This window comes from Bubalus kerabau, chromosome 22, assembly GCF_029407905.1.
Source record: "Bubalus kerabau isolate K-KA32 ecotype Philippines breed swamp buffalo chromosome 22, PCC_UOA_SB_1v2, whole genome shotgun sequence".
Classification (NCBI taxonomy): Eukaryota; Metazoa; Chordata; class Mammalia; order Artiodactyla; family Bovidae; genus Bubalus; species Bubalus kerabau.
Genome location: NC_073645.1, coordinates 46,526,442 through 46,546,701, shown reverse-complemented (window position 1 = coordinate 46,546,701; position 20,260 = coordinate 46,526,442). Strand labels below are relative to the sequence as shown.

The following is a 20,260-nucleotide window of genomic DNA, read 5'->3' as shown; positions in this document are numbered from 1 at the left end:
GCTCTTGCAGTGGCCAGTTTCCTGCTCTGTGTCACGGTGCCCAGCTTTGCTGTGCAGGTGGGTTTGGAGTTGAGTCCCTGGCTCCTGCTCATGGCCCATGCCCTGTGCAAACACGCAGCCAGGGTGGGAATCCGAAGGCGATGGATGGAACAGACCGCTCTGTCGCTTTGGAGTTTTCGTGGCCCTCGTCTTTTTCTGTTTGTTTCATCTTTGGCCCACGCTGTGCAGCATGTGTGGGATCTCGGTTCCCCGAGCAGGAATGGAGCTCTATGACCCCTGCAGGGGAAGCACAAGAGTCTCAACCACTGGGGCACCCAGGGGACGTCCTGCCATGTGAATACCAGCTTTTTCCTACAGATTTCTGGGGGTTGGGGTGCAGCAGGAGGTCCGTTCAAGGCAGGAAGGGCTGTCACAGGGCCCCAGCCCATGCTTCCGCCTACAGATGGGAGACCAGCCCATGCTCCCAGTGCCCAGTCTGGAGGGATTTACACCTCTTCACTATCTGGGGATCCCCACTGGGCCTCTTTCTGTAAGAGAAAGAGCCCCCCCCACAAGCAGTGGCCGCTGCCACGGGCCACCCTCACCTGGCTGGTGACGGCAGGACCCCAGGAACCCCCTGTACCCACCAGCCTGTCAGACGTCTCCCCAGTGCCCTTCCAGCCAGCCTTCCCTGGGCGGGGCCAGGGGAGCATTGTCTCCAGCCATCCTGGCCCCTCATCCTCCGGCCCTGGGCAGCTGAGGTGCTTGGCATCCTGTGTTGTCCCTGAACCTAAGATGCACAGACATTCTCTGATTTATTGCAGGTGAAGGTGGACATCGCCAGAGGCTGAGGCTTGGGCAGGCAAAGCCCAGGAGCCTTTTCCTCCTGGCCCAGCCCTGTGTTGAGCCTCCATCCTGGTGACTCAGGGAAAGAGGTGCTCCCGTGGGCCAGGGGCTCCGGAGTCCATTTAAAAGCACATGGTGCCGTGTGGGCTTGCTCATGCCACTGTCCCGTGTCTGCGTTTCCACCTGTGCTCTTTTCGTAAGACCGATGTAATAAAGCGGGCTCCAGAAAGACATGGAGTTCCCACTGAAAGGGCTGGTGAGCTGCTCCCCTGCCCTAGATCAGGCAGAGAGTCCTTGCAGCCCGGAGGCCAAGTTAACACAGCCCCAGCCCCCAGGCCAGGGGAAGGGAGGCTGGTGTCAGCACAAGCAGACAGGTGTGAAATCCGAGAATGAGTCAGCCGGCCCCAATCCGACTGAGGCTGGCTCGCTCGGCCCGAGCGGCTGCAAGAGCCTTCCGTGTCTTGGGTCTGTGCTTCAGGTGTCTAACCTCTTCTAGAAACCACATTCTGTTGTGGTTATGTCACCATAGAGCGGCCTCCAAACACGGCATGAAGATATCCAAGGCTGTCTTGTGAACACAATATGAAGGCTTGTAGTCCACTAAGATTCTAGGCGCCCTGGGAATTTCCCTCCAAGTTTAAGGGCAGAAATGGAAACAAGAACATTTGAGGTCACATGCTATTTGTGTTTCTCTGGGTGTTTTCTTTCTCTGAGCTTGGGGATCTGTGCACCCAGCAGCCTCTGCCCTCCTCAGTCAAGGGATCTCCAGACCAAAGCCTGTGAGTGTGTGTGCACGATGCTAGGAGCGGGGAGAATCTGAGTTCCTGTCCCCCAGGTGCGGCCATCGGCTTCTTCCGTGCTTCCCAGAAACTTCAGGCTCGGTTGTGGAGCCTCAGCTTGGGAAGGTCCCTTGGAGGTCATCTGGTCAAGTCCGTCTGTGAGAGAGGGAGACAGCTTGTGTGATTTCTGTGTTTGCGTGGTTGGCCCCCACCCTCTGTAGAAAAAGCCCCGGGCGTGTGTATCCTGCACACACACCCACACACCCACTCCCGTGTATAAACCTCAAACTTGTGAAGATTGGCCCAGCAGGGAGATGGAGAAACCTGAGCTGTCCCTGAGGGTTGCAAGTCATGGGGCCATGGAGAACTTCAGCAGCCGGGGCCACTGTCCTTGGTCCGTACCGTCTCCGCTGGGGGCTTGGTGCTCGGACCTTCCCTGAGAAGCCGCAGGCCGCGGTGCATCTTGGGGGTTGGGGGCCTCCCGTTAGTCCCGTCACGTGAACGGTCAGCCTCTCAGGCCTTTCCCACTGGCTCTCCATCCAGAACACGCTGTGCAACTTGGGGTCCCCACCCCCGTCCTGTGCAAAGGGGACCTCAACATACTCTAAAGGCAAAGTCATCCTTCTCCATAATTCTGCTGTCTGTTGTTGCCCCAAACAAAGCCAGCGTTCAGTGATGTTCTGAATGCAGGCTTGTAGAGACCGGCATGGTCCACCCTGCAGAAGCTTCCTGGTGTGGCTGGATGGTCTGACTGGGCCTCCATGGAGATGTTTGAAAGACACCCAGGTCCCTGTGCAGCCTGCAGTCTCGAACAGTGGTTCTCAACCACTTCACGTGAAAATAACCCGAGGAGTTTATTAAAAGGCAGGTTCCTGCTCTGAGAGATTCTGTGTATCACGGCAGGGACTGGGCCTAGGAATCTGCATATTAACACCCCCAGCAGACACCCCTCTGGTGCTCCCGAAAGCGCTCTTTGAGAACACCCAAGTCCCCGTTCCAGACACGCCGCACGTGGGAGGGCGGGGCTCACGCACCCGAGTCACCTCCAGTGTCGTCGTCACGGCCACCCTGCTGTCTCGCGAGCCCGTCCCGCGGCCTGCGAGGCGGCGGTTCCGTTCTCAGGGTAGCTGTGTGCAGAGGTTACAGTCGGTCTCCTTCTATAGATGGAGAAGCCGAGACTCAGAGAGGTGAAGTCACTTGCAGAGCTGGGGCTCGAACCCAGGTCCACAGCCTTCCCACCACGCCAAGTCCTGCAGTTCAGCAGACTCCTCGTGGCCACAGTCATCCTCGCTGTTGAAAGGGTTATGGTTGTTTGTGCAGAGACGGTGTTGAATGGAGGGGCGGGGGCGTCCGGTGTCCTCCCCTTGGAGCCTTACTGAGGCCTTCTGTACAACGGGACAGCGTGCCCAGCGCTCAGGGCGGTTTGCCATTAAAAATTAGCTTCTATTCCTGTTTCTTTTGTTTGGTGACCTGACCCAGCAAATCGCCTTCTGTTCCCTGAGCAAAGGGGGAAAACACACGGGCTAAACATAGCCTCGATTGTTTTTACTTTTCTTTATGTTGTACTTCTTGAAGTGATAAAGATAGAAACAATTAAAATATTATCTGCTTCGCAGACAGAACAAGTAGCCACCTGGCTGGTGTTGACACACAGTAGCAAGAGCTCAAATCAGGCAGGGCTTTGTGTTTTCAAAGTGACATGGCCACTGCTGGGCCAGCCACTGTCCCAGTCAGTTCCATACACGACCATCCCTGGCCCCAGTGGGGTGGGGAATTCATGGTACAGCCCAAGTCGGACCTGCTTGGCCAAGGGACGGCTGGTTACCTGTGCCAAGGACAAGGGATAAGCGAGACCACGTGAACACCCACGGTGTGCTGTGTAGCATTTATCTGCTCTGTATCACCCTTCCCGCCCTCCACCCTGCACCGGCTGAGGTCTGCTGTGTGCCAAGCCCTGTGCTGGGCACGGGAACGTCAGGCCGGGACCGCCCTCTGGAACTTGTAGCTCAGCAGACGAAACAGACACATAAACAGATAACAAAGGTTCAGTTACTGCGAGACACGTGACTGAAAGTCTAGGCAAGGTGCTGCGGGTGCCCATAGGCTTGTGTGGGAATGGGTGGACCTGCAGAGGAGGCGATGTTCGAATTGGCTCTTCGATGGGGAGTGAGAGGCTGGCGGGAGGCTACAGACAGGAGAATAACATCCTGGGTCTCTTCCCCCTTGGAGGAGGAGCTGCAGATCCATGGTGGTCACATTGCACCCTCATTTAACCAGTGGACTGAGTTGAGAACTGTTTCTGTGAATCCTCCCTGCAAGAGACGTTTTATGTGTTAAGGTCCTGTAGAGGCTTCCTCTTTAAAACAGGAGTAGTTCCTGTAGAGGGGGTAGGAACGCGTTCGAGTTAGCCACCCAACCCCAGTTCCCACTGGCGATTTGAGAGTTAACCTCAAAACAAATCATATGGGGGACTTCCCTGGTGGTCCAGTGGTTAAGAATCCGCCTTCCAGTGCAGGGGACATGGGTTCGATCCCTGGTCGGGGAACTAAGGTCCCACGTGCCACGGGGCAGCTGAGCCCCATGTGCCATGATTGCTGAGCCCACACACTGCAGTGAAGACCCAGCACAGCCAAAAATAAATAACAAAACAGCAACAACCACAAAAATCGTGTGCACACCCCTCTGTACATAGACGCTAGTCGCGCTCATTCCTGCCATTGCTCTATTAAGCTGTAGTTTTATGGGCTCTTCAGGGCTGTGGATGTGAAACCAGAAGGAGTGGGCCTCGAGGGCTGTTTCAGGGGTTTTCAAGGAATGCCTTGGTCTCCCTGATTCCTGTCTGACTTGTGCCGTGAATGGAGGTTTGGCGCCTGCAGTGTAGGCCTCCTGGGGAGACCATGCGCAGACGGAGCCTGGGCGCCAGGCTGGAGTGTTTGCCGCGGGAAGCTGCTGCAGGAGACGGACCGTGAACATGTGGGGGCCTCAGAAAGTTCTCTGGAGAGAGAGAGAGAGGAGATGGGACTGGACTAGGGAGCCCCAAGGGGTCCAGTCAGGAAGCAGCGAGATCGCAGGTGGTCACTGCAGAGCAAAGGGCCCTGCTGAGCGAGAGAGACAGAATGTCAGTGCCTAACTGGCTCCTCTGCCATCCCCTTTTCTCATGGTTTCCCAGAGATGGGAAAGTTCCAGGACAGTGAGGTAAAAAAGGAGCAGAAAGGGGTATCTTCTGAGGACAGAATCCCTCTCCTTGACTTCCCGGGTCTCCCAGGGCCTGCGAGAGAGACTGTCTCTCGCGGGCTCCCGGCTCCTCAAGTCGGGGCCATGGTGGCGCCATCTTGGAGCCTTCACCACCCTTGGTCGGCTCCTCGGTTCCTTGCTTAGCCGGCCACTGGCCCACCGGGCACCTCAGGGCCTTGTCCTGAAAGAGAAGTCTGTGGCAAGTATTGTTCAGCGAGGACTTCCTGAAAGACTGAAGGAGCAAACCCAGAGGAGGATGGGGGTCCTAGGCCCCGGCCCTCCACATATTTGTACTTACCGAAACGTAGAAACTCCAAGAAACGAAAAGGAGAAAAAATCAACTAGCTCTCTGCCAATTGACTGTGAACATGTTGGCTTGTTCCTTTTTATCTTCCCATATAACGTATGTGTTTTACTAAAGAGGAGTCACGCTATCTCTATGGTTTTATGTCCTCTTTCTTTATGTCTTGTATTACATCATTAACATTTCCCCACATCATTAATATTCTTTGAAACCGCTTTTTTCATGTTCCATGTTGTTCCTTGATGCTTTATTTAACCACCCCTCTCCCCCATAGGACCTTTTTAGTTGTGTTTATCATTTTGTTATCTCTCGTGTCATCTTGTGGAGAAGGCAATGGCACCCCACTCCAGTACTCTTGCCTGGAAAACCCCGTGGACGGAGGAGCCTGGTAGGCTGCAGTCCATGGGGTCGCTAGGAGTCGGGCACGACTGAGCGACTTCATTTTCACTTTTCACTTTCATGCATTGGAGGAGGACATGGCAACCCACTCCAGTGTTCTTGCCTGGAGAATCCCAGGGACGGGGGAGCCTGGTGGGCTGCCATCTATGCGGTTGCACAGAGTTGGACACGACTGAAGCGACTTAGCAGCAGCAGCATGTCATTTTGAAGAACATCATCATACATAAGTCTCTACTTTTTTTTGAAGGATAAGTTTTCTTCTTCTCAATCAGAGATGGTCGTGACTCAGTCAATGTTATTTTTTTTTTTTTAATTTTACTGTTAGTTTACTGAACTTTCAACTGCTGATAAATGTCAAATTGAACTTCTTTTAAAAGAATGGTGACTACTTGAGGAATAGTGTATAATGAAGACCTGTTTTGAACAATGCATGCATACTAAGTCGCTTCAGTTGTGTCCAACTCTTTGTGACCCTGTGGACTACAGCCCTCCAGGCTCCTTTGTCCAGGGAATTCTCCAGGCAAGAATACTGGAGTGAGTTACCATTTCCTGCTCCAGGGGATCTTTCTGACCCAGGGATCGAACCTACTTCTCTTTATGTCTCCTGCATGGGCATGCGGGTTCCTTACCACTAGCACCACCTGGGAAGCCCATTTGGAACAAATGATTGCTATTTGCAAAAAGGTAAATTTTGGTAATGCTGTCAGATTGGCTTAAAGAAACACGTATCGAGACTGGCCATGCGCCAGGGCCCAGGCAGATTTCAGAGGTCAGATGAATTGGACAGTTAGCATCAGTCCTGCTTTGTTCCCGGCTGGCCTGATGAGGCAGGTCTCTCTCCTGCATCTCCAGCTTCTAAGGACCATGGCCCCCCCGACACATGGGAACAGCCTCTGGACAACTTATGCATGTCCCCTGTCCCAGGTCCCAGCCCCTCAGGTTCCAAGTCCCATGGCTGCGTCAGGGGCCCTCAAGGAAAGAGCACATGTTGAACCCCTTTGGCTTTTCCTCTGGCTCGTGACGCTCCCCCAACAAGAAGCTGCTGGTCATGACATTCACCATGGGCTCAGTGCCTGCCTCGGGTGTGTCTCTTGGGCCCTTTGAGGAGTGGCCCCTGGTAGAGGAGACGGTCCTCCAGTCCTTGCTGCACTCCTGTAGGTGATGTCACAGGTTTCTGAGTGATGGCTGATCTTGCATGACTGGTAGACTCCTTGAGGGCAGGGCCGAGGTGGGATTCCCCTGCGGCTGCCTCAGTGCCACGGTGTAGTAAAGAGAGCAGAGGGCTTTGGGTCGGGCCGGCCTGAGTTTGCATCTCTTCAGCTGTTAGCTGTGGCTTTGGGGCCACTTACTGCACCTCCCCAAGCCTGGGTCGCCCCATCTGGGCAGCGATGGTAGCCACGCAGGGCACACTGGTCACACCCACCACCCACGGGGCTTGCACAGTAGTTGACTGCCGTGCTGAGAATCCGCGCGCGTGAAATACCTGCTGACTGTCATTTCAGGTTTTACTTCTTCTACCAACTGACTGACTCAAACCATACTTTTCTCTGTATTCACATTTGCAGAGTTTATGAAGATGTGGAGATTAGAGAAAACCAGAAACATGTTAACACGTCGGTTCCCAGCAGCACAGCGTATTTCTTAACTCTGTTTTTGTTTTATTAACTATGTCAGATTTGTCTTTGAACTCCTCAGATTCTCAGCGCAGGGCCTGATTCCATAGCAGAAAACCAACACACAGTTCCTAGCAGGGTTGGCTTGTTTGTCCGTGCGTTCAAGGAGAGACCCCAATACGTAGGTTTAAATTGTACACTTAGGTCTTTTTGCAGCCCAAAACTTGATTCTATGGACTTTAGCAACCTTGTCCTGGATTTTAGCAAGTGAGCAAAAGCAAAGTCCTCAGTGATTGGCAGCTGTTGTTGTGGTTGGCTGTGGAGCCTTTTGGTCGAGGGGATGTAAATCAATAAAATATCCAGTTTCTATTGTCTGCCTTCGTTTTAAAGAGGGGACTCAGGTCAACTAACCTGGCAGCACCTCCAGCCACCAGCTACTCTGGGGGTCCCGACACACTCAGCTTTGGTCGTGGTCTTCCCCCAGGCCGTCGAGTCCCAGCCCCAGAGCAGAGAGCCCTGAGACGGGACGTAGCAGGCACGTTATCCCTGCTCTGCTGCCGGCTAGGGCAGAGGCCGGGCAAATCGGTTTCGCTTCTAGAGGATGAGAGGCCTCTGGGGTGAACAGTAGTGCTTCAAACTGTCCTGGGAGGCTAGGGCTTCCCCAGTGGCTCAGTGGTATAGAATCCGCCTGCAGTGCAGGAGCCGCAGGAGACATGGGTTCCATCCCTGGATCGGAAAGACCTCCTGGAGGAGGGCATGGCACTGCTCCTCCGTATTCTTGCCTGGAGAATTCCAGGGACAGAGGAGCCTGGTGGGCTACAGGTCCACGGGGTGGCAAAGAGTCGGACATGACTGAAGTGACTTAGCGCGGGAGGCCGTGCAGTATGTTGGAAAGAAAACCGTGTCAGGAGTTGTAGGGCTGCCCTGCGTCTGACTCAGCACCTTGGGACTCACGTCCGTCCCTCTGAGCCTCAGTTTCTCATCTGTAAAGTGAGGCCAGACTGGATGACTTTTTAAGGGCCTTTCTGTCTCTAACCTCCTGTTTAAAACGGGTTCTCGGTGAGGCAAGAGAGGACCGGCATGAAGGCCCTTCTCAAAGCCCCGTTTCTCTCTTTTTTTGTCATTTCCGAACCAGAAAATGACAGATGGCGAGACCTGGACAGGAAGTGCCCCCTTCAGATTGACCAGCCGAGTGCCAGCATCTGGGAGTGCCTGCCGGACAAGTGCCAGGACGGTGCCCTGTGGCACCGGGAGGCGGCCACCACCTGCGCGGTCACCAACCTGATCAAAGACCTCAGCCTCAGCGACCACAACGGACACCCGTCCGCGCCCCCCAGCAAGCGCCAGTGCCGGTCGCTGTCCTTCTCGGACGAGATGGCCAGCTGCCGGACGTCGTGGCGGCCCTTGGGGTCCAAAGTCTGGACGCCGGTGGAGAAGAGGCGCTGCTACAGTGGGGGCAGCGTGCAGCGCTACTCCAATGGGTTCAGCACCATGCAGCGGAGCTCCAGCTTCAGCCTCCCATCCCGCGCCAACATGCTCTCCTCGCCCTACGACCCAGTAGGACTCCACCCGCGGCCCGGCGGCCTGCCTGGCCCGGGGGTGCCGGGCCCGGCCACCTGCGGACAGGCGGGTGACCTCTGGGGCCCCGCGGCGAGCCCCGTGGGCGGCGGCCGGCTGGACATGCAGCGCTCCCTGTCCTGCTCGCATGAGCAGTTCTCCTTTGTGGAGTACTGCCCGCCCTCCGCCAGCAGCACCCCCGCCTCGACGCCAGAGCCGGCCAGGCGCTCGGGCGGGCTGGCCCGCAGCCGCTCCCAGCCCTGCGTCCTTAACGACAAGAAGGTGGGCATCAAGCGGCGGCGCCCCGAGGAGGCACAGGAGCAGAGGCCCTCCCTGGATCTTGCCAAGATGGCACAGGTAAGAGCCCCTCCCTGCCCTGCCCTGAGGAGGTGCTGCAGAAGCCACCAGGGGTGTCTCGGAGCCTCCCTGGATCCCGGTCCAGTCCGGGAAAGGGCAGGGTGCCCTCATCGAAGAGGCCCAGGAAGCTGGTTCATTCCCTCGTTCTTAAAATCTGATACGGTGAAAGATGAAATCAAGCCCCCCACCCGCCACCCTTAAAGCCATTGCCGTTTCAAAGCAGAAGCGCGCTCTGCCGGCACTAGCAGCGCTGGGTGTGCAGGAGCAGAGCCAGGAAGAGGCAGGCGCAGCCTCACAGGCGCTGGGGGCCCCTCCTGGCCCTTCTCAGGGGCCTCCCCCAGGGGCCCCCATCCCCACAGCTGCCGTAGGAACCACTCGCAAAGGCGGGGTTCAGCGTCACTCAGATCATGCTGATCCCGCGGTCAGGGCGGTGAGTGACGGTTTCAGAGGATGAGAGGACAGGGCCTGGGGGCGGGGGAGGCACGCACTCTTGTGAGTGAGCTGCCGAAAGCGTGCGTCCAGCAAGAAACGGCGCTCACCCTCGCTGCCCCTGGAGGTGTGGCCTCTGGCCACGTGCCCTGTCGCTCGCGCGTCATCCTCTGTCTCGGGGCCCTGGCCGCCCTCGCTCGTGCTTGGTCTCGGGTGTTGGTTTGAGTGAGCTGAACTTGGAGTTAATGCACCATCATCAGAACAGCCTCCAAGCCTGAGAGCTGCCTGCATTGGGGAGTCCCGAGGGTCAGATCCCCAGGAGCAGGGCTGGCCCCTCGAGGACAGATGCGTACGGTGGGTTCTGGGTCCAGGGGGTCCTTGCGTGCTCAGGGCCATCTTTTCTAGTCTTATTATCTGAGCTTCAGTCCTGGCTAGGCTTGAGGGAACGGAGACCAGCTTGGTGGTGAGAGGTTGTCCTTGCTCGTGAGCATGTGGCCACGTCCAGACAGGCAGGCTTGACGTGTCCACTCCTTTCCAGGCGGGCCTCACTGCCTTCCTTCAGTTGCCAGTGCTGCCTTTTCTCCAGGCCTCTTCAGCTGAGAATGAAAAATACAGCTTCTGTTGATGGCATTTCCTCCTTTCTCCCTTAGTCCTCTGTCCCAATCTATAGGTCCCCACCCCAAAAAAGAAGAGAGGCAGGTGTCTCAGGTCCAGAGCCCCCGCCTGGCCCCCAGGTCCACTCTTTCTGGCCACCTTTGTCCGAGAGCCCAGGCCCTGGCTCTGGACCAATGGGTGGTGCCTGCCTTTCTCTGTGCCCATGGGGGTCGCCTGGGGAGGACCCCGCAGGACCCCCGCCCCCAGCCCTCCCATCGCCGCTTTCCCTTCCTCCCTGCCGCTGCTCCAGGTGAGTCCGAGCTGGTCAGCGATCTAACACATTCATTCAAGTTGGACAGGCAAGTGGAATTTTCCTTCCTGGAGAAATGTAAATAGGTAAAAATGCTGGAAAGGTGACAGATTTGGGCAAAGAAAATTTTCTGAAGAAAATCCAGAGCCACGAGTTCTGGGTGTGATAAAACGGCTTCAGTTAAATTTTTAATGCTGAGCTTATTTTATTAGCTAATAAGCTAGATAGGTAATAAAAACAATGTACATGTGTTATTATATTTTACTGGCCACAAATTGGAATAACACCACGGGCATCATCGGAGACATTTCCCGCCCTCACTCGGGTAGAAACCGTTTAAAAATACATTGTTTGGTGGGGCCGTGCCCAGATGTATAGATTGCTTCATCGGCTCCAGGCAGGCCTCCAAGATCCTGAGGAGGCTGCCCTCTGTCCGCCTGTCTTTCCCCAGCCAAGGCCTGGGGAGGGCAGAGTCCAGGGAAAGCAGAGAAGGGGCCCCTGGGAGGCATGTGGGCCTAAGGGCTGCAGCCAGAGGCCTGGAGACGGATGGGCCCAAGCAGCGCCCCCCCCCAGCAAGCCTCTGGACCCGGCCGGCCCTCTTCCTGTGCGGTGGCGCCTGCTTCGACTCCCCCACTGGATGATTCATGGCCCTGGAAAGTGGGCCTTGCTCCTCTGGGAACCTCAAAACGCCAGGCCCAGGGCCACCTCTGTGCATCTGAAGAGCCTCGGATGCAGTCTGGAGCGTGTGGGACCCCTGTGCCTGGTACCCTGTGAGCCGGTGTCGCTGGCGCGGGACTTCCTGCCCCCAGACTCTGTCCTCCGCGTGGGCTTCCGGCATCAGTAGCCACCGGGGAGGGCGTCCTGTGCCAAGGGTCAGCGCTACTCTGCATGTCCTGCTGGCATTCCCTCCGCTGGACCTCAGACTCTCTCGTGGGTCTTTGGATCTTGGTTTGTATGTTTGTCTACCTGGCGGGAGGGGTTCCAGGTGAGCTTCGTCCTCCAGGAGCCCGTGTGTGCGTGGGCTCTGGGCCCAGGTGCTTGAGAGACTCGGTCTGCAGGTGCAAAGTGAATGCGCTTTGGTTGGACCTCTGGGATGACGGGCAGCTCTGAGAAGCCGTGGCCTCCCCCAACCCAGCAGCGCTGACCAGGGCTGGGACCTTCCCCAGGGTCCGTGTGTAAGCCCCCAGGGGCACCCCAGAGCCTCTCCAGACTGCTGGTGGAAAAAGGACCAGGGAGAGACCCCGAGAGAGGCAGGCAGGTGGAGAGACCAAACGCTCTGAGGTCCGGGGCTGCCTCATGCCCACAGGGAGCCAGGGAGCTGTGGGTGGGCCCCGCTCCAAGGGGCAGGCTCTCAGCTGGAAGCCTGGGGCATGAGGGTAGGTGTGATCTCGGGCTGGGGTACCCCTGGAAACAGGCCCTTCTGGAGCACGGTATTCCCCTTTAGGTCCTCACTTGGCTGGGCGGGGGACACTGATAAATCAGACAGCCTCAGAGATCGGGCAGAAGGCTGGTGGCCCCGGGAAAAGTGCTTCACATCTCTGTATAGCAGATAAATACTGTGCCGACCCCCGCCATCAACGTAGGACTGCTGGGAGGAACAGGAAATCACGTGTGTGCACGTGTGTAAGTGTGTTGAGTAGATGTGTCCATGTGTCTGTGTGTGTATATGTATGTTTGTAGCTTATGTATGGAGGTCTGTGTATAAAGGTCTGTGTGTGTCTGATTATCTGTTGACATGCGTGTGTGACTCCGTTTACACGTACATCACCCGTGCTCTGCCCCCCGCCCCCCACCGCCGGGGAGCTGACGGATGCTGACCGTTGTCATGGTGGGGGTCCCAGGGCTCGCTCTGGGCATCTCCAGGGGCAGAATCCGGCCCTGAGGGTGATGTTCTGCAGACTCCCCTCTTCATTCGTCCATCTCTTTCCTTCTGTTTTCAGTCCTGGCCACTCACTCCTTGTCGATTCCTCTTCTTGCCTCATCCTTGGCTTCTGGAAACGGGAAGGAGGCCTGGCCTGCAGCTGCGTTCCACTTGCAGTGGGCTCCGCGAGGGGGGCCAGGGGTCGTGAGAGGGGGCAGAATCCGAATCTCCACCTGCCCGAGGAGGCTGGTCGGTGCGAGCATCCTTGTCACGTCTGTCACCGGGGAACCAGGATGGAGGGACTGCAGGAGCCCGCCGGGCGCCCCTGCCCACCCAGCCGGGGTGCGGGCACAGCGGTGCAGCTGGCGGCAACGGTGGCTGGGCCACCACAGCAGTGGGGTGGGCGTGGGGCGGGGCGGATGGCAACTGCTTTCAAATTGTCTTTGCTGCTGCTTTTTTTTTTTAAATTCTGAATATAATTTTTTTAACTTTTGATTTTGCATTGGAGTGTTACCAGTTAACAGCGTTGTGCTCGTCTCCTGCGCACGGCAAGGTGACTCAGCCATACATATCCACGTGTCTCTGCTGCTTAAAACCTGCATGCCCCACTCTCGGGCGGGGGAGCTGGTCCTGAGTAGGGGAGGGTGACTGCGGGGAGGAGGCCCCGGGGGGCGGATGACGCAAGGACCTGGCCCAGAAAGGCCGTCTCTCCCTCGAACTGCAACTGCAGCCGCTCTGTCCACAGAGTGAGAGGCTCAGAGGCAGCCGTGCCAGGTCTGACCCTTTCCTCGACCTCCCCGAGCCGCTTTCCTCGGGCCCCTGCAGCCTGGTGTTTCATATGAAGCCTCAGCCTCCCTTTTGCAAAATGGCAGCGTGTGCCAAGGAAGGCAGGGCCCAGCCTGAACATGTGAGTTGTGTATTAGCGGGACTTTCACTGACAGGATTATTAGCGCCTGCTTTTTTTGAAACTTGGTCTGACCGCCCAGCATTGGTTGACCCCCAGCAAGCCCTGGGCTCCGCACGGCCACTCAGACCTGGATCAGGTATGTGAGTGTGCGTAAGTCGCTTCAGTCGTGTCCGACTCTCTGTGACCCCACGGACCATGGCGTGCCAGGCTCCTCTGTCCATGGGATTCTCCAGGCAAGAATCCGGGAGCGGGGTTGGCATTTAAAAGCACAGTTAAAGATGACCCGCCGAACGCTGTGCCCTGGGTGGGTGTCACAGGCCCTGCCGTGTTTTTTAAGTCCAAGCTGGTCATCTTGAAAGAGCAACAAGTTGTATTTCTCACAGTGCCTCCAACAGAAGGGAGACGCTTGTGAGGAGGGGTCCAGGGGTTGGAACAGAGGTTTGATTGATCGCAGCTGCCCACACGCTGTGGGCCCGCACCTCCCAGCACAGGCCTCTGAACAGGCAGCAACTGTTGTGTTAGCAGATGTTGGAGGGGCCTGTGAAAGCTGGCCAGGGGGAAGTTTGGGGTAAGAAAGAAGCCTGAGTTGGAAGCTATGCTGAGAGCCGGGGCCCGCAGACGGGTCCAGGAGGGCGGGTTGGCCAGGGCCGCGTGGGCTCTGACGTGGGAGGGCTTGATGCGGGAAGTTGCCCGAAGGGTCATCTCAGAGGCTCGTTGATAGCTCGTGCCACTCTGCTGGCAAGGTCCCTGGGCAAGGCAGCTCCTGGCTGGCCCCCTGCCCCTCTTCTGTATGTGGTGGGACCTCCTTTCCCAAGGGGTGGCCCTCACCCCACCTGCCGCACTCACCCCACCTGCCGCACTCCCTTCTTGCTCGGGCCGCCTGGCAGCTGCAGACCAGCTGGGCTTTGTCTTGGCAGGGTCCCTGGGCCCAGGCCGGGTTGCCCAGGCCTTTATGGCCCTCTGCCCCCTCTGCCAGGGGCGGCCACCTCCCTGGCTCCAGCTTCCTGCCACGTTGCACCCTCAGCACCCTTCCTGACAGCCTGGGGAACCCTGCAGACGGTAGGCAGAGGAATTCAGAGGTGGGTCGCCCTCTGTAATGCAGAATGCAGACAGGTGCGAAGATCTTAGAGGAACGGTCATGGGAAGCCCTGGGATTCCAACTGAGATGAAATAAACGCTAGATAAGAGGAAAGGCCTGGGAACTCCCTGGCAGTCGGTGGTTAGGACTTGGTGCTTTCTCTGCCATGGCCCAGGTTCAATCCCCGGTCAGGGAGCTAAGATCCTGCCAGCCGCGTGGCATGGCCAAAATTTTTTTTAAAAAGCCAAGCCAAAACCCACTGTGGATGCATAGGAATGGTTGCTTCTGACGAGGGAACGGGCTGGGCCTGAACAGAGGAAGAGGTCCCTTGAGACCCGGGCTGTCAGAATGACGGTGCCCAGGGTGGCAGCTCCTGCTGTGCCCAGGACGGGCATCGCCGGCCAGGCAGGCTGTCCCTCCGGTTGAACTCACAGGCCATCTAGAATCTTCCCCCGCAGCGGTCTTTGCAGCCACTGCTAGCTGATTCTCCACCTCTGCCCTTGTCCACTCCTTGCTGAGAGTCAGGAGAGAGTGGTGAGTTGCTGAAAGCCACGTGGCTCTCTGGAGGAGGCTGGGAAGGCCAGGTTCGGGGCTCTTCCTGTGGCGCAATCTGCCCCCAGGCGCCCTTCCCCGGTGGCTCACGCTCATGGACGCAGAGGCCATGGAGATGAAGCTAGGAGCTCTGGGGTCAGGGGGGGCTTGGCTCCCTATTCCATCCCTTGTTTGAGCTCTTGGTGCCCTTGGGCGGGTCACCTCTGTAAGCCTCCGTTTTGGTGTCTGGAAAGCATGGGAATGACCGTTCCGTTTCCCATGGGTTTGGATGGGACTCTGGTGGTGTGGGTCCAGCCAGGGCAATGCTGTAACAGCGGAGCCGCTCCCCGCAGCCTGCCTCCAGACGAGAGCCAGGCTCGCCACCCCTGGCACAGGGGTGCTGTGACCCCGTGGCCTGGAACAGGGAGAGGCCAGGGCGACCAGTTTCAGCTCTCTCTAGTCCTTCTTTCCTCTCCGAAACACCGCAGTCCTTTTCTCTCCAAAAAAACCCAAAAGGGGTTCTCAGAATTTGAGGAAACCCCCTGGATCCCTCCTGTGTCCCCAGGCACAGCCACCAGGTTGCATAAGCAATCTGCTTAAGGTCACTCAGATCAGGGCCGAGTGTTGACACAATAGCTTTGATCTCCCGGGGAAAAGAAAAATAGAAGGAGTTCAACTGGGGACATGCCAGGGAGGCAGCTTCTAATGCCACTTGGTGATTTTCCATGCTTTAATCAAGGACCTCGCTGAGCTGAAGGGTGTTTGAGGCGACAAAACTCTAGGGGGTTCGCTGGGGTTGGGAGGGGTGGCCCACTGCATAAGCCAGGGGCCCAGACGAGCCAGATGAGCTCTGGGTGCCCTCGCCTTGCCGGGCCCTGCTCTGGTGCCAGGCGCGGAGGTGGCCGCCCCGCCTTCAGGAGGCCAGAGCCTGTGGGCAGGTGGAAAGCACATCCGAGGACATCTCCCCATCCCGCTTGGTGAGAAACGTCTGGAAAACGTCTCACACATGGTGCCGGGCATTTCCCAGGGAGCTTCCTGCGCACGGCGGTCCCTGCTCAGTGGCCCAAGCCCTGTGTCGGGCAGCAAGTGAACGACCAGGAGCCCAGGGCGGCATGGCGTCAGCGCCCTGTCCAGGTTACTGCACGTGCTGGGCCGTCTCTGGGGGTATTTAAAGGGGCCAGGCTTCTAGCATGTTCTCTCAGTGCCTTGGAATCGGGTGAGCAGGGCCATAAGCCGTGAGGCGGCCCTGCCGGTGTGCGCACAGGGGCTACTAGCAGAAGTGCATGTGCAAAGGTTGGAGTCAGGAAGGGGTGGGGAGGAGCCCAGAGTGCCCGGAGCAGGACCAGGTGGACAGGGGACCGGAGCATAGGGGGGCCTTCTTGGTAGGTCCTCTGAAGATGCTTGTCTTTTATTCTGAGTGCTGTGAGGGGAGCCTTAGAGAGTTTTAAGCAGGGGAGTAACAGCCCCCCGTCCCTAAGCTCCTGGTGGCAGGGAGCAGCGTGGACTTAGGGGTGGGGCCGGCTGTTGGCAGGCATGCCAGTGTGGACCAGCGTGGAGACACGCCTCCTTGTAAGGGGTGCAAACATCCCAGAGGTACGGCCAGCAGGCCCAGCCAGGGGATCGATCTTGCATTAGCGTCCAAGTCACCGTGGTCACAGACCTCACTCAGTGGGCCGAGCATCCATCACCTTAATCCCCAACGATAACGTTCCTTAAGCTGCTGCATTCAGAGTTGGCTGGCGGTAAGGCCCTTGTGTTATCCCGCCTAGAGCCCTCGCTTTGCCTGTATTTCTCCGTGATCTTCCCTCAGTAGCAGTGACGGGTAGCTGATCCCTGTGATTCGCTTTGTTTCCACACATGTCCTTGGAGCCATCCTGCCCCTGGCCCTTTACGCATCAGGCTCCCTCTGCCGTCCCCGGGAGCTCGGTTCCTACCCTTCCCATCACCCCTGCCTCCAGCCTCCATCTCCTTTGCTGAAGAGTCCCTGGTCTTGTCCACTTCTCTGAGTCTTCTCTCCTGGACTCGGCTGGGCGACTCGGGGCCACAGGACGTCTGCCAGCAGCCCTGCAGGCTCGTCCTGCTGGGTCGCATTTCAGGGGTGCCACATTGGGTCTGTTTACATTGGCCGGGGCAGCATCTCTGGAAAAGGAGAACCTACTAACATAGCCCAGGGAGCCCCGCGCAGCCTGGAAGGATGCAGGGGAAGGGGCTGCTTGACAGAAACCCGGAAGCATTCCAGCGTTCCCGTCCTATTCCTGGCTCCTCATCGGGAATGTCGGGGTCACGCCCCCGGGAAGGTGCTCCACGCCCTCGGTGAGCCGGTGGGTCAGCCCCCAGGAGGGCCAGAGACCAGGAAGCAGGGAGCCATGTCCCTGAGACGGACGTGATTAATTACGAGCCGACGTGCCTGCCGCCTGCCCGTGGCTTCATCCTGTACAGGCTGCTGGCTTACGTGCGGACTCGGGTCGGATGAAGTTAGGCCCTTTGGTAACACAGTCCTCGATTGTCCTCAAACATGGCATTGACCTAGACTCCCTCTAAAATTTTGTGGAATCAGCTGTCCTGAGTTCCTGCCCTCTTCTTGCAGCCTCAGGCCCCCATCGAGAACTCCAGAAAGCGAATGCCATGCAAGAGGGCCAGTCCTGCGCTATGTCCCCGAGCTGGCAGGAACTGGGTTTTGCCTGGACTCGGGAGTGGGTGTTAATTGCCTATTTATGGCGAGAAGATTAACAATGCCTCCTTTGAAAGTTAGGCATAGTAGAACCCTTGGATAATTCCTGCTGGGGAGGGAGAAGGGTGGCTTTTTTTTTTCCCCTGCCTTGGAAAACAAAAGGAATGGTTGGTTCCAAAACATAACGAATCACCACGAGCTTCCTCTGTGAGCAGTAGCAGTGAGCTCACATCGCCATATGTCACTGAAGGCCACCAGGCCCAGCCCCCTTCGCTGAAACAGTGCAGGGGCCTGTCCTGCATTTAATCTCCGTTGACTGGGTGGTGGCTGTGGCGGGGCTGGGGGGCGGGGAGCGCTGCAGCTGTTTCCTTTCCAGAGCCCTGTGCCTGGGGAATGTGCCAGGCTGCCTGGATTAGCTGGGACCCTCTGCAGGGGGCGGAAACCACCCCATGGGTTGGAGAGTTTGGTATGGACGATGGTTAGGCAGGTTCCTGAAGACCAAGGAGGGGAGATACTCCCACGGGTGAGGGCCACAGCGGGAGGGGCTGCCCTTGGGAGGGTGGGGCTCGGCAGTGGGGTCCGCAGGCCCACTGGGGCTGAGGACGGGAGGGCCGTGAAGTGGGTTCCGTGAACATTGGGAAAGCTGCAAACTGGAAGCAAGTGCTGTGCGTGGACCAGACGCTCCCGAGGGGTGAGGAGCAGAGGCGGCCGCAGGAAGCAGGCGAAGTGATGCGCCTCCTCCAGCCTCGAGGGCTCCCCCAGCCCACCCGTGGGCACAGCCTCTGGCGGGGGGCACAGATGGCAGAGCCCCTCCCCTGGGGCAGAGTGCAGAATGGGAGAGGGCCTGGAGCTGACCCTTGGTGTGGGGCAGAGGGGCTCGCCATCCTAGGGCCTGGCCGTGGGCAGACTGTGCAGACCCAGGCAAGCCCTGTGCCCTCGGTGCCATCGGCGTCCTCGGCCACAGGAGCTAGGGGCCTGCCCCGTTCTCTTCTTCACTCTGCACCACCCTTGTCTGCACTCAGAGACGCTTCTCTGGGGAACTGCTGGGCGCCTGGCACTCAGGATGAAGTCCAGGGGCGTTTTCTGCAAGATGCACACCGTTTGACTTTTGTATCAGCTACTGTCAAGAAAGGGGGTGGATAAGACACAAGCAACTTAGCACGGACTCCCTGGACATGAGTTTGAGCAAACTCCTGGAGACGGTAGAGGACAGAGGAGCCTGGCGTGCCGCAGTCCGTGGGATCACAAAGAGTCGGACACGACTGAGCGAAAACAACAATAAGCCAGCACGCGATAGGCAAGATAATTTCCGATGGCAATGTGTGCTGCCAAGCAACTTGAGCAGGCTGGTGTGGTTTGGAACGCCAGGTGGGAGAGAGGAGGTGGAAGGGGCGGCCTCTGGTTGGAGGGATGGGGAGGCCCCCAATCCTGAGGAGGTGACCGGATGGGGGGACGCCTTCAGCTCCCACGTCTTCACCCACAAGCCTAGCTGAGGCCCTGGGGAGCCAGGTCTGCTGCCTCATCAGACCGGCGTGTGTCCGTAGCAGGAATAGAAGGGAGTTCATCGTTCTGACCCACCACCACCGCCACCCACCTGCTCCTGGGGTGTGGTCCTTTATACACTCGGAAGGGTTCCTCTGCTTCCTCTTCAGGGAAAAAAATTGAGTGTGGGCTGCCTGCTCACCTGCCAAGTTGGGAGACCACTGATGGCTGCCCTGGTCACTCTTCGGCCCCCACGACCCGTGGGCAAGACCTCCCCAAAGGGCCCCTGCCAAGGGTGGGTCCTGCCAGCCCTTGCCAGCCAGGATCCTGGGTGAGGCCGGGACCCAGGCTAGGCTTTGGGTTCCCTGCAGGTGGGGTGGGGGTGGTGATGTATGGCCCAGGGCCTCAGGACTTTCTCAGGAAGCATGGCTGTTCCTTGTCTAATCCACTAGGCTCACACAGGGATGGAGGAACCTCGATGTTCTGATGTCATCCCGTCTCAACAGACTCATCCTCCCAGCCCTTGGGCAGACAGGCTTTGCATTTCTTTCTTTCTTTTTTTACGTTTGCCCGTACCATGCAGCCAAAAGGGCAAACTCTCTGGGAGTTTGCTCCAACTCACGTCTGTCGAGTCGGTGTTAAATCGCTTGCATATTATCCATCCCCTTTCTCGACAGCTGATCCGAAAGTGACCGTGGTGAGTGTGGGATCTTAGTTCCCCAACCAGGGATCAAACCCTCGTCCCCTGCATTGGAAACACAGAGTCTTAACCACTGGACCACCAGGAACGTCCCAGCTTTGTCTTCTCGAGTTGTGAGTTTTCTGGCTGGAAAACCAGGGCACCGAGGTTTCAGCACCAGGGCCTCCCTCAGAGGCTGTTTCCACTCTGCCCGAGGACTGCAGCACAGCTGTTGTGATCCTTCCACAGTATCGGGATCCATATCCTTCTTCGGTGCAGGGCTGGAGCACACGGGAGACAGGCCCTCGGTCTGGCTCAGCCGTGCCCAGGGGAGGTCCTGCAGGTGGACCCATCTCCAGTCTGAAAGCGTCCTCTTAGCACCCGAAGCAGAGCCTTCGTTACCTGTTCCTGAGATTTGCTGGGGGATCTCTAAGCCCTTGGCCATTGCCACCCCCTCATCCCCAGAGTGACTCGTCTCCTGGGAAGGGCGGGCGTGGCGGCCAGTCCTGCACTTGCCCCAGCCCCGGGCCTGGCCGGCATGCCCTCTGACCCCCAGCCAGGCTGTCCTGGACACAGGCCCCTGGCCACTCCTCTCCCATCCCTCCTGGAGTCTCACTCACCCTCTGAAATGGTGGGCAGGCCTGGACGTG

At 57.9% G+C, this 20,260-nt stretch overlaps 1 protein-coding gene across 1 annotated transcript in view; it reads left to right on the top strand.

The window, feature by feature from the left end:
• FAM53B (family with sequence similarity 53 member B) overlaps window positions 1-20,260 on the top strand; it is a 109,848-nt gene that overhangs the window by 48,842 nt on the left and 40,746 nt on the right. The window contains exon 4 of the mRNA XM_055560981.1: window positions 8,290-9,068. Coding sequence (XP_055416956.1) covers window positions 8,290-9,068 — 779 coding nt within the window. The remainder of the gene's footprint in view (window positions 1-8,289; window positions 9,069-20,260) is intronic.